The sequence below is a fragment of the Eretmochelys imbricata genome, chromosome 2 (genome assembly GCF_965152235.1).
Source record: "Eretmochelys imbricata isolate rEreImb1 chromosome 2, rEreImb1.hap1, whole genome shotgun sequence".
Taxonomy (NCBI): Eukaryota; Metazoa; Chordata; order Testudines; family Cheloniidae; genus Eretmochelys; species Eretmochelys imbricata.
In genome coordinates this window covers 41,162,034-41,175,643 of record NC_135573.1, presented here as the reverse complement: position 1 = coordinate 41,175,643, position 13,610 = coordinate 41,162,034, and the positions used below count along the sequence as shown (strand labels likewise).

The following is a 13,610-nucleotide window of genomic DNA, read 5'->3' as shown; positions in this document are numbered from 1 at the left end:
AATTACATTCTGTTTCTGCTTGTCAATTAACATGATTCTTCAAATACTTGACTGATTAATGCCAGTTATAAATAGCTTCCTGACTCTTTTGGTGAACATGATTCAATTTTTTGAATCATCAGATTCATTCAACATCAAATATTTAATTATTGATCAACAGAGAAGTCATGAAACATGAGGGAAAATGTGGGTGTTCTTCCCAAACCAGTTCAGTTTTGCTTATCCTGAACTATTTATCATCCTCAGTAAAATAAGGTTTCTGATTTTCACTAAGGGTGCATCTAGCAATCATTGTTGTTTTTTCCTCTGCAGCAGGAATCCTGTCTTTCAGAAGAGACTGCTTGGACATTGTATTACATAGCAGAATAACACTCAGACTTTAAGTCCAGACGGGACCATCATAATCATCTTCTCTGACCTCCTGTATATTGCAGGCCACAGAATCCTACTTACCCATTCCTGTAATAAGACCATAATCTCTGGCTGAGCTACTGAAGTCCCTGAAGCTTGATTTAAAGACTTCAAGTTACAGAGAACCACAATTTACTCTAATTTAGATCAGTAACTGACCCATGCTGCAGAGGAAGGCAAAAAATTCTCCAGAGTCTCAGTCAATCTGATGTCGGGAAAAATTTCTTCCTGATCCTAAACATGGCAATCAGACCCTGAGCATGTGGGCTAGGCCCACCAGCCAGACACCTGGTAAAGAATTCTCTGTAGTAACTCAGGACACAAGATGGGGAAGGGCTCTATCTTCAGCCACGGGAGAGATTTCCTAAGAGCAGTCATGGATGGGCCATATCTGTTTATAGGCCACCTCATCATGCCATCCCCTCTGTAAAGCTAAGTCTTGAAACAAGTTAGGCTTTTTGCCCCCACTACTCCACTTGTAAGGCTGTTTCAGAGCTCCAGTCCTCTAATGGTTAGAACATTTGTCTGATTTCAAACCTAAACTTGATTGCCAGTTTGTTCTTGTGCTAATATTGGCACTTAAATAACTCCTCTCCATCCCTGGTGTTTGTCCCTCTGTATTTATAGAAAGCAATCTCCCCTCAGCCTTCATTTTGTTAGGCTAAACAAGCCAAGTTCTTTGAATCTCAATGTGTAAGACAGGTTCTGCATTCCTCTGATCATCCTAGTAGCCCTTCTCTGCACCTGTTCCACTTTGAATTCATCTTTCTGAAACATTGTACACCAGAATTGCACACAGTATTGCAGATGAGGTCTCACCAGGATCTTGTATAATGGTAATAACACTTTCCTATCTCTAGTGGAAATACCTCTCCTGATGCATCCTAGGATTGCATTAGCCTTTTTCACTGCCGCATTACACTGGCAGCTCATAGTCATCCTGTGGTCGACCAGTACACCCATGTCTTGTTCCTCCTCTGTTGCTTCCATCTGATATGTCCCCAATTTATAGCAAAAATTCTTGTTGTTAGTCCCTAAGTGCATGACTTTGCACTATTAAATTTCATTTTGCTCCATTTCTGTTACTCCAGTTTTCAAGTTCATCCAGGTCTTCCTGTATGATATGCCAGTCTTCCTTCATATTGGCAATACTTCCCAACTTGGTCATCTGCAAATTTTATTAGCACACTCCCACTCTTTGTGCCAAGGTCATTAATGAAAACGTTAAATAAGATTGTCCCAAGACCGATCCCTGAGGAACTCCACTAGTAATTTCCATCCAGCCTGGTAATTCACCTTTCAGCATGACCTGTGGTAGTCTCCCCTTTAACCAGTTTGTTACACACCTTTCAGTTCTCATTAATCACCATCATCCCAATTTAATAATTTCCCATGTGGAACTGTATAAAATGCTTTATTGAAATCCAGGTAGATTAAATCTACTGCATTTCCTTTGTCTAGAAAATTGGTTATCTTCTCAAAGAAAGAGATAAGGTTGATTTAGCATGATCTACTTCTTGTAAAACCATGTTGTATTTTATCCCAGTTACCATTTATCTCCGTCTTTACTCTTTCAAAATTTGTTCTAAGACCTTACAAACATCTAGGGATTGTCTAGATAATACTTAGTCCTGCCATGAGTGCAGGGGACTGGACTAGATGACCTCTCACAGTCCCTTCCTATGATTCTATGATACAGTTGAGGTCAAACTAAAGAGTCTGTTTTTCCCAGATCATTTTTTTCCCTTTCTTAAATATAGGTACAATGAGTGAAATGGAAGTTATTTTGGCAGACTGTCTTTTATACCATAATGATATGGTGGTAAAACTCTTACCTAAGGTCGTGATTTAGCTTAATTTTTGTATGAAATTCTAAGTCTTCAGGAATCATAACTTCCTAGGAGAAGCTATGCTCGATCTCCGCAAGCTAGGTCTGAACAAGATGTTAGTTACTACCTGGGCAGGAGTAAGCGTTCCTTAGGTCACCTCAATAGTTTGTAGTATTTGCAAAGATAACACAAGAGTTTCACCTCTATCTAGTGCTACTAGTGTTCCCAGACAGGGTGAGCTCATTCTACTGGGAGAGTAACTACTTTAGCTGCTTGTGCTCAAATGTGTATCAAATGTAGGGCTGTCTTTCACAGTTCACTATAGACTTTTTACAAATCATTACTGTCTCAAATCTGGAGTCATTACTGGATGTTTTGGGGGGAAAGTGGTCCTTCAGTCTTTTTTTTTTTTTTTTTTAATTGGTCTTGTTCCTTGAGACTGGTACTATTTGCCAGACACTTACAGTGAGACTCTGCAGAGGCAGTTTCATGAAGAGATTTAACCAGTAACTGGGATTTGTAACTAATGCATTTGGAGAGAGGGAGAGGCAATGTAGATTTGCAGTGTCTTACTTGCAGTAAAGAAGAAATGAGGGTTCTAAAGGAGCAGAGCTTGGAATGTTCAAATTCCACACTCAGTGTTTCTGGATTTCTGTCTCTTCTGTATAATGGCCTGTGGCTTGCAAGAAACAACTCCTCCAACAGGGATCTGCAGAGGCAATATATTCTGAATTCCAGGTACTATAGTTGCATGTAACCTACCTGTCAATTATCCTGTCAGATTGATTCCTATCCAAGGAATCAAGTGCTATCTACACTCTAATTTCATCTAATTTTGCATCTCCAGATATGTTTCATAAAGTCCTTGTTTAATACTGTTAGTTCTGATTCTCTGTTTAAGAAGGCTATCTTTTTTGGATTAGTATCAGCCTAAATATACAAAAGGTGAGTAACTTCTTACCATCCACAGAGTTTATAAACCGGATTAAAAAACCTAAATTGCTTAAATCTCTTGCTTGACGGGTGCATATAGAACTGTCAATATGAGAGCCTGTTGTAAGGTTAGACTGCTATTATGGTAGGACAAACTAGTTTTCAGTTTAAATCCAGAACACTAAAGTAGGCCTGACAATGATTTTTCTCATCTGAAAAGTGATTGTGTACAGATGGGAACTTCTTACTCAGTGGATATACTTCCAGTGTGGTCAGTCATATCTGCTGATTTGAGTGACCAAAAGTAAGTTTTGGGGATTTTTTCCACTGCCTTTGATGTCTGTTAACTAAAAATGAGAGAGATGAATTCTATTCCTCCTCGTTCATCAGCAGAATTGTTACGGTCTGATCGGTTCCACCTGTGCATGCCGAAGGGAGTGTGTGGAGAAGGGATCGTCCAGTGGTTAGGGCATAGCTTTGGTCTTGGGACACTTGGGTTCAATTTCCTGCTCTGCCACAGACTGTGTGTGACCTTCAGCAAATCACTAGGCCTCTCTGTCTCAGTTCCCCATCTGCAAAATGGGGCTAAAAGTACTTTCTTAATTTACAGAGGGGATGTGAGGATAAGTACATTAAAGATTGAGGTGCTCAGATACTGTGATGGTTGGGGCTGTACAAACACCTAAAATAGAATAGAAAGATTTCTCTGTAGACCTGATTTGAAGACAGTGAAGTTGCATATATATCACTGAGGGCCTAGCTTTTTCTGCAAAACCTTCATTAATAGTATTGACGTATGAAATAAACTGAGTTTAGGTTTAGTCCGCAGGGCTCATAGTTAGAAACGTCTTTTTACTTGTAAACTGAGCATGTAATTAACAAATATCAAACCCCAAATGGCATTTTTCCCACAACTGCTTTTCAGAATAGAACTTCACTTTAAATTTCACACTCACTTCGTACGTACATTTGAAGTGCTTCATAATTTAAAACACACTTAATTATTTTGTTTGTGATAAGTAATTGACATGTATAGGTCACTGCCTTCAGGACATCACTGATTTGTCTTACCTCAATAGATAGTTTCTAGAATGTAGCACAAAACTATTTGTAATAATCCTGGCCTATACTGCATGTCCAGTTGTATTAATCTAATACTTCCTTTACATGTTTACTCTCAACATCACTCATGCCACCTACTTGAGGTAGTATCTCAACAGAACCAAGACTTAACAGGAAAAGGATAAATGGAATTCTTCTGCAGCTGTTGGCTCATTCCCTTCTTTTTTCTGTAGGATGCTGAAGACCTGGATAGAGAGGTTGGAGAGGAATTTCAGGAGGATACTGCAAAAGGTCAACCACAACAGGAAATAACTTTTTCTTTGAAGACCATAAGCACTAGTGAACCAGCTGAGGTATGAATTAGTTTAAAAAAAAAATAAATTTTTTTTGTTCCTATTTTGAAATACTCAAGATGAAAAACTGCATTGAAACATTTTGTTAACTTGTCTACATCCTTAACATTACCATCACTTCAGGCTATGTGCTTTCAAATATGAAATAGGTTTGGAATGTTGAATCGTGCACTTCTGCCTCCTTAATTTAAAGGGCAGGTCTGCTGACTCAGTAGACCTTTACCCTGTGTTTACTGTTTAAGTAAGTGTATAACTGAATAAAATATGCTCGCATTAACTGGGGTTTACAAAGTAATAAATCAGACCTGATATAAGAATGGGAGTGAGACCTGGATTATATTTTATTCTGGCATCCACATTAACAGAATTGTTACATTTCGGTTACAAAATCTTTATTATTCTGGCTCTCCGTGAGCTATGTTGGCCCTTCAGATTCCAGGCTGAGTTCAGTATTGGTAGATTGAAAAAACATCTTTAGACTTGTAAACTGAGCAGATTTGATGTGGGGAAGTAACTGAAACACATAAGATTCATTTTTTAAATCTGTACTTTCAGGGAATTTAATCTTGTATCTGTTACATAATCAATCTTAAAATGCACTCCCATCTCAAGAATTAAAAAATTGGAGGAAAATTGCATATGGAAGTTGCATGTAACAGGTGTGAAAAGCACTGTTTGTCATCTAAGTCCATAGATGCTCTGGCAGCCAGTTTCATCTCTCCGAAACAGCGAGAGATCTTTTGGTTGTGGGGGAAGAGAGGAGAAAGGAGGCAGACTTTTTTTTTCTCCCCCCCTCCTCTTTTTCTCCAAGCAGCTGGATCTTTAGATATTGTCATTGAATGATGCTCATCCTCTAGAACAGGATCTCTGCTTCTGGTAATAGGCTGGAATAATGTTCAGTGTAGATAGCATTTATATATAAACTGAAAACATCTGGCACAGTTTACAAAATTGTGTTACATGTAAATGAAATTATTATTTAAAAGTTAAGTCCACTAAAACTATGTAGTACTGTTGGTTTTGTCAGTTTCTGTGGGTAAAAGATTCTTGTAGCTATGTAATGGCTAAAACTAAAAGTCACTGAAACTGCTGTTTGTGTGGTACAATTTCTTGTATGGGTATATGATGTTTAGCTTAGGTTTCAACTGTGGCATGTAAAATTAGAATTTTTTTTTAAAACATGTCCTCGATTTACCACAGATAACAAGGTCTATATTTCAAATAGTTATTAGAGTAACTTTGTAGCAAAGATCACAGATAGCCAAAGGAAACAGATATAGTAAGATTTTTATAAAGAATCTGATTTATATTTTAATGTAAAAAATATTCTGAAAATTATATTCAGGCACTAGAGCTACCTAAAATATTATCCTTTTATGTGATTTTTTTCTAAATACATCTTGAATGGTAAATATGCAGGTTAAAAGATGATTTTACCATTAAAAGGTCATTTAGTCTATTTTGCCTGAAACAGAACTGACACATAATTGAATGATTGAAACTCTGCCTGAAGAACTAAAAAACTTTGTAAGTCAGTGACTTTTTTTTCTGGAAAATTTTGACCTCTTTTCTATTTGCCATTTAATTTTATATGCACTATGATTTGCTCATGTTTCTGTGTTTGAGTCCAGAGTTGCAAGTAATTTAGTAGAGAAGACTGGAATAATTTGAGAATTTAATTGAGATACAAAAGATTTCTAGATTCAGATCTGGAAAGCAGGGTTCAGAGGTACTTAAAAAAAACTAATACATTTTTTCCCCAAAGCGTATCCATATTAGAAGTTTAGAATTCTCTTACTACAGGATTTCACAATTTTTTTTCACAAAACTAAGACCAGTGCACTAAAAAAAAATTTTATTTAATTAAAACTCTAAAGATTTTAGTCTTTCATTTTCTCCTATAAATTGATAACCTTGTCAGAATGTGACTGTTTTCAGCCGATTTTGTTCATTGCTCATTCTTCATTTTTTAAAAGAAGTCAACTCTAGTTTTGATATGAATGTATCAGACAGGCAGACTGTGTCCCACATGGAACCCTTATATGGGTTGATTGGTGCACACAATTGTCTGGAGACTTAAGTTGCGCCTATTGCTCTGAACCTTCAATTAGATCTGTGCAGGTAGGCCCATATGCCTTCATGGAGCCCCATTGTATATGGGTTCCACGTGGGAAACAGTCTGCCTGCCTGTATAAGATTGCAGGAACAGGCCTGTATACACAAATTTAAGAACGTAATTCTTTTCTATAACTATTTTTCCCTTGAAGTTACAGCTAGGTAGCCTAGAGCTAGCACTGAGTCAACTGAACAGAATTAAACACAGCCGTCCATGAGTGCCAAGTTGTCTAATATAATTTTAGTCACCAAGAGTCCTCAGGGTGAGGTTCTATCATAGTGTAATTTTCCAGGGTTGACAATGCAAGAGATAAGCCTCCTTGCATTTTCAATTTTCTTGGCCATCTCTGAAGATTTGATAGGTACAGAGCAACTCCTCATATTCTTTTGCTTCAAGATGAAAATTTCTGAAAAAAAGTTTCTGAAACAGTGAAGAAGGTCTCCTTTGGTAGTCAGTATTGAGTAAATGCCCATAAAATTAGAAAAGCAAAAGTAAGATAGAAAACTGTAACATAAGGTGTGCTTCCTGAGTGCCCCAACAGCAGGAGAGAGCAGGGTTTGAGCACCTTCCCCTCCCGCTGCTGACATTACCAGCATCATGTAGTGGGTAGGACCTGGTGCGAAAAGCCCCTGGAATCGATCCTAGTCACTAATGGGAATTCATATATACACACCCTTGGAAACTGAGTAGTGGTGAGTTTCAGAAAATCCCAGTGCTACTGGTTACGTATTAAGTCAGATCAGGCACTAGTGTAATTATTCTCCTTCGAGTGATTGCACATGTTCATTCCACTCTTGGTGTCTGTGCACGCAGTGCTCCCCCTGCCACCGTGCACCACTGTGTGCAGATATAAATGGTAGAGACGCTCCTACCCCGCTCAGTTCCTTCTTATCACCTGTTCAGTGATCTCCAAAACAGCATGCAGTAATTGAATTTGCTTCTTTGAAATACTATAATGTAGCTAATGGGATAATGCTATAAAGTATCTTTTTATCAGGCCGTTATACAGTGGTCACCATTAAAATCTTACAAATTTTGCAAGTATATAATGCTATAGTACTACTAGTAGTATATGACTGTACAGACATGGTATTGTGAATACTTAAGCAACATTAATAACTAGACACACTTTCTGATTACTGGTTTCAGAGTAACAGCCGTGTTAGTCTGTATTCGCAAAAAGAAAAGGAGTACTTGTGGCACCTTAGAAACTAACCAATTTATTTGAGCATGAGCTTTCGTGAGCTACAGCTCACTTCATCGGATGCATACTGTGGAAACTGCAGAAGACATTATATACACAGAGACCATGAAACAATACCTCCTCCCACCCCACTCTCCTTCTGGTAATAGCTTATCTAAAGTGATCATCAAGGTGGGCCATTTCCAGCACAAATCCAGGTTTTCTCACACCCCCGTTTTTGGAGAGGGGTGGGGGGGTGAGAAAACCTGGATTTGTGCTGGAAATGGCCCACCTTGATTATCATACACATTTTAAAGAGAGTGGTCACTTTGGATGGGCTATTACCAGCAGGAGAGTGAGTTTGTGGGGGGGGGCGGAGGGTGAGAAAACCTGGATTTGTGCTGGAAATGGCCCAACTTGATGATCACTTTAGATAAGCTATTACCAGCAGGAGAGTGGGGTGGGAGGAGGTATTGTTTCATGGTCTCTGTGTATATAATGTCTTCTGCAGTTTCCACGGTATGCATCTGATGAAGTGAGCTGTAGCTCACGAAAGCTCATGCTCAAATAAATTGGTTAGTCTCTAAGGTGCCACAAGTACTCCTTTTCTTTTTCTGATTACTGTAGAATGTGATCTTATAAACCATGCAGTACTGGAGTTATGCATGGTCTTGCTTAAATGATCAATTGTATTACTATGAAATAAAAAGTATGCAATATTTCACAGTGCACTAAGCAGCTGTAATAAACACATTCCTAAAAACTAGATCAAATTCTTTCTTTTGGGTTATTTTTCTTTTCTGCTCACCCCAGTTACTTTGACTAGAGAAATGAAATGGCCTAGTATCCCCTTAAACTTCTATTCAGACTAATTCAGTTTTGTCACTAGAGGGCAGCAGTGATCTTATGACTCTGTTGGTAAAATTTGACAAGACATTGATCGTAGTTTAAATTTTTTTCAGTACTATCCTTTCAAAAGACATGTAAGTATTCAACCAGAAATGCCAGTGCTTAAACCATTCTTAATGTTATATAATCTATACTTTACCAAATTAATCCAAAAAATATTTGTTTCAAAATAGCTTGAGGAGACTCCTCCACTTGCTGTTTCTACTGAGCCATCTGTAATTGTATCAGAGAGTGATTCTGACAAGATCTCTTCCCAAGTGCCACAGATGCTACAAGAGACAGATGTTTCCAGTCCCAATATTAAGCAAAACAGTGTGCCTCCTCCACAAAGTAAGTAACACCCAGTATGAAGATCATACTGACTTTTTCTGTTAAATTTACATGCTTAATAACTGGAGTAATATTTAACCATCTGCTGGATGCGGGGAAGAGAGAAGGAAGATGTGTATTTGGCAAATGCATTAGCCTTTCACTGTATGGAAACCTGGATTCAAATCTTTTTTGTATCACAAATGAAACTGGTGTTTACTATTTTGAGTCCCTACTGGACACTTGTATCGTGCTGTGGAATATGAACAATTCAGCATACTTGGTAAATTTTGCTTACTAAAGTCAGAACTGGAGATTCGTGTTATGACTAAGGTGCTTTGGCAGACTTGTATGAAAAGCCTGTAGAACACCTACCTGTCTTCTTACTAACTCTAAGAAGTGCTATGAGTCTTGATTATCTTTTCTGTTTTGGAATTTGGAAGGGGCCAGTCACTATAGTGTTTAAGGACCAGCCTTGTTGAAAAACATTAACAGTTGAATATTTTTTTCCTTTGGATTGAGCAAATTTGAGTATTTATTTTATCAGTGATAGATTGTAGTTCAGAATGTTTCAGTGAATTGTAGTAGTCATGAAAGAGCAAGTGATAACATGGGAGTAGCTGGGTACTGGGCAGGTGGATGTGGCATATGGCTTTCTGTCATATGGACCTCAGCCTGAACTATTGGTGATGGTATGGTTTTTGTTTGCATTGTGCTAATTAGTACCTAGTGGCCCCAAACCAGGGATCAGAAACCTGTTCCACTGGGTACTGTACTCATACGTAACAAAAAGATGGTGCCTACCTCAAGGAGCTTACAATGTAAGTATATGAGGGGAGCCGACAGATGGATACAACCGATGCAGAGGGGGAGAGTGGATTTGGGTATTTAAAGTGTCTAGAAAAGAACAAGCTTGTACACTAGACCACTGTCACTTGAGTACTAAAAATTTAGAGAATCCTAACTTAACTACAAAAGGGCTGAAAAGATTACTGTTGTGTAATAATTTGAAAGATTCCTAAATGTGTTAAAGTACAAAACCAGAGTGCATCATGTGAGAGGAATTTAAGCAATAGACTATTTTAAATTTAGGTTGTCTTTTGCATGGCTGATCAAATTCTACTCCTGCCCTGCGTGGCAAGTACAACTTTGCAAAAACTTCTTGAACAGTACATGCTATATTTCTGCATAACTTCATCTTGTATTAATGTGAAATGTACTGAATTGAAAAATTTTGAAGTGAATTGTGCATAAATGTCCTGAACCTTTATGGTGGGTTTCATTTTGTTTTTTGTTTGTCAAACTTTTTTAGCCAAGTCTGAAGATAGCTGGGAGTCCCCAAAACAAGTTAAAAAGAAGAAAAAAGCAAGAAGGGAAACGTGAATTTCCTGAGATGGACGTGTGTTGGTGAAATGCTGTCATGAAGATTATGCTGTTTATGCAATAATTTGTGAACATGTACAGAATTTTATATATTTCAACTGATTTTTAAAACAAAACTGCTGTGAACACGACCATCTTTAAAAAGGAATCAAAGGAAATTGTGATAGAGAGCAGCAGAAAATGCTACAATGCTGGAAGATGCTTTGAAGAGTCCTTTTTTTTCCACTGTAAGGGAAAGATCTTTAAAAAAATGAATAAATAAACACCTGGTTTTACAACACAGTGCCCTGTTTACAACAGATTATGCCCTGTCTCATCTACAGCTGGGAATAAAGTATTGATTTTTTTTAAGAAAGGGTTGTCTGTAAAATAGTTGTCTATAAAACAAGTGGTGTTTCTTGCATCTTTTGAATGATGCATAAGAAACTCAGAATGTCTACCATTTGATTTTGCTTCATGCCTAAATCAAAGTGCTTTGATTAAATACATAATCTGCCATATTTTTACAATATGCTGGTTAGCCAAGCATGCTAACTATTAAAGGAATCACAAGTGCAAATAAAATAATTAAATAAAAATCCATTTGTACAGTTCAACCTTCATGGTTTATTATAAGAAGTTAAAGAAAATAAAAATTGGTGGGCTAAAAGGCTGAGAATGTGATTGCTGAAACTTGAGTATGGTTCATGAAGTTATTTTTGATAGCCTCTATTACATTACTTGAATTGTTCAAAGTAACAATATATTTTAATTAAGAATGTGGCAATGTGCAGAAAATCACTTATATTGTTTTCTACTTTATCCTTTATAGTCTTCTTTGGTTGGTTGGTTGGTAGTTTCAGACTCATTTAAAACTCATCCCTGATCATTTTTAAACTCTTAAAATAAAATTAATTCATATTTTCCATTCCCCTTATTTTAGTAATTACCTTTCCCTTTGCTAATTTTTTTTAAAAGCAAGATCAGCTGTTTTCATTCACTAACTGTACAGGACTTTAAGGATTTGATGAAAGAATGGCTACAGACAGCTTTAATTGACATTGTCAAGACCACCAGTTATCAGGAATACATTTTTTTTTTTACTGCCTTAACCTCTAGTATGTAGAATATGCATCTAGACTTCTTGAAGGGGTTAGTGTTTTTATAAGAAATTCCATGCAAGTGTAGCAGTTGTAAAATAAAGAATATTTCCCAATTGAAACTGTTGATTAAAATGGTGTTTGAGAACTGTCGTCATTTTCAGGCACTGTAATTGCATCCTATCAAACTGGCAGGTTTCTTTGTATCTATAAATGTGCATGCTCAGCCATGTACACTGTAAATAGCCTTTCCAAACTTGTGTTTGATAAGGACCATAATTAACATCACTTACTGAATTCTGGTAAAGAGCCATGATTTATTTCATGTGATTGACTTTGTTGGTTTTTGTGTGGCAAAAAAATGAAGCTGTAACCAATGGTACTGATCAGCCATCCAATATTATCTTATACAGGACTGCAGTTTGATAGTATTTACTTGCAAGACAAGAATAGCTAAAGAAACAAGCTGATTTTAATTGTACTGAAGACATGCCTTACTAATTGACAGCTTTCCTAATAAATGAATACTAACTTATACAGGTATCAATACCTATGTCAAGAACATGGCAAATATGTTTATGTTCAAAAGTTTTGTTTAATTCAATGACATTTCTAAGTTGATTTGTTTAAAATAAATTGAGCAAATTGATGATAATGTTTTATTTACTGGAAGGGAGTAACGCTTAAGCCTTGATGCCTATCTAGGATTCCATGTAAACTGAACTGAAATACAGTTTTCCACAGGGATTTTTAAAAAGGGAATGTTAAATGAAATCATGTAAAGTGCTATTGCTTGTTGTAAATAACATTTCCATTTTGCTTGCTTTTTTTTAGTAAGTGTGACAAATACTTTACCTATTTTAAATTTAGGTTTATAGTGAATGTCCAAAATTGTTTTGCATGGTTTCCAGTCTGTTTTGCATGGTCTTCTAGTCGTCTTGGCTAGAAGTGGCATTCTGAGGAGGGGTCTGAGGACCTTAAGTAATGATGTGTTCCCCCAAAAAGCTTTAAAAATTAGATGACTTAAGTGTTATATTTTTTCTCTCTCTTGACAGAGGGAGTTGACTGCTTAGGGTTGCCAAATAAGTCCTTGAATCACTTGACATATTAATAAAACTTTTTGCAAATAAAGCAGACTTGCTGCTCAACTGCTGTTCCTAATTTATGCACAGTAATTTTCTCCTGCCCAGTATTCCCTTCAGAATGCCATCCAGTTAGCAGCACTCCTAGTCATTTTTTCACTAGAAAGTATATGGATTGATTGTCTTGGAAAATTGGACACTGATTTTATTTGACAAAAATGGCCCCAAAGGAAGATGAAATTAATGCAATTTGTCTATGAATGGAGATTTTAAAATATCTTAGTGCTTTCTTTCTACCCAAGTAATAGATAGTCTTAATGATAAACTGTACACCTGGAGCGGAAAGAGGAAACAATACAGTTTAAAGAAATTAAGATTCTCGTTTTGCTGAATGCATGGAATGTTTTCATAATTGAATCTAATATATTGTTCTTTGTAATAGTTCCCAAATTGTTTATATACACAACTTTACAGAAATTGTGGTTGTGAAGTATAAATGGATAGTTGTTGCATGGTTTAATTTCTTTTGTTTTTCTTTTGGGAAAATGTACAGAATTCCTAGTGCTTTGTTACAAAGCTAGTAACCTGCAAGTTGGTTCAAGGTGGATGAAAACTGTATTTCTGATATCTCCTTTCATAAACTTAAAAGAAAACTTACAGTAGAAAAACATTATGAAAATATTTACTGAAGAATGTATACATTAAAAATGAGTTTTCAAAACTGTTTATAGAAATGCCATTAGTATCACTATTTCTATCACAGAATTTTCTCTCTTGGAATTTTCTCATTGAAAGCTGCCATTTTACTAATAGTTCCCATCTAGAAGCCTGATCTGAGGAATAGGTCTTGAGTGAATGCATGACTAAGTGAGACTTTCAAAGTTAGTAAACTGCTTTATGGCTAATGTAAATGTAAGTAATTAAATTACTCAGAAGGTTCCCAGTTAAATAAGGTAATGTA

At 36.6% G+C, this 13,610-nt stretch overlaps 1 protein-coding gene across 1 annotated transcript in view; it reads left to right on the top strand.

Annotated features, from left to right (window-relative positions):
- The window catches only part of MTDH (metadherin), a 52,123-nt gene extending 38,750 nt beyond the window's left edge, over window positions 1-13,373 (top strand). Inside the window, exons 11-13 of the mRNA XM_077809958.1 lie at window positions 4,469-4,588; window positions 8,970-9,126; window positions 10,418-13,373. Of these exons, the coding sequence (XP_077666084.1) occupies window positions 4,469-4,588; window positions 8,970-9,126; window positions 10,418-10,488 (348 nt within the window). The 3' untranslated portion in view covers window positions 10,489-13,373. The remainder of the gene's footprint in view (window positions 1-4,468; window positions 4,589-8,969; window positions 9,127-10,417) is intronic.
- Window positions 13,374-13,610: the final 237 nt, after the last annotated feature.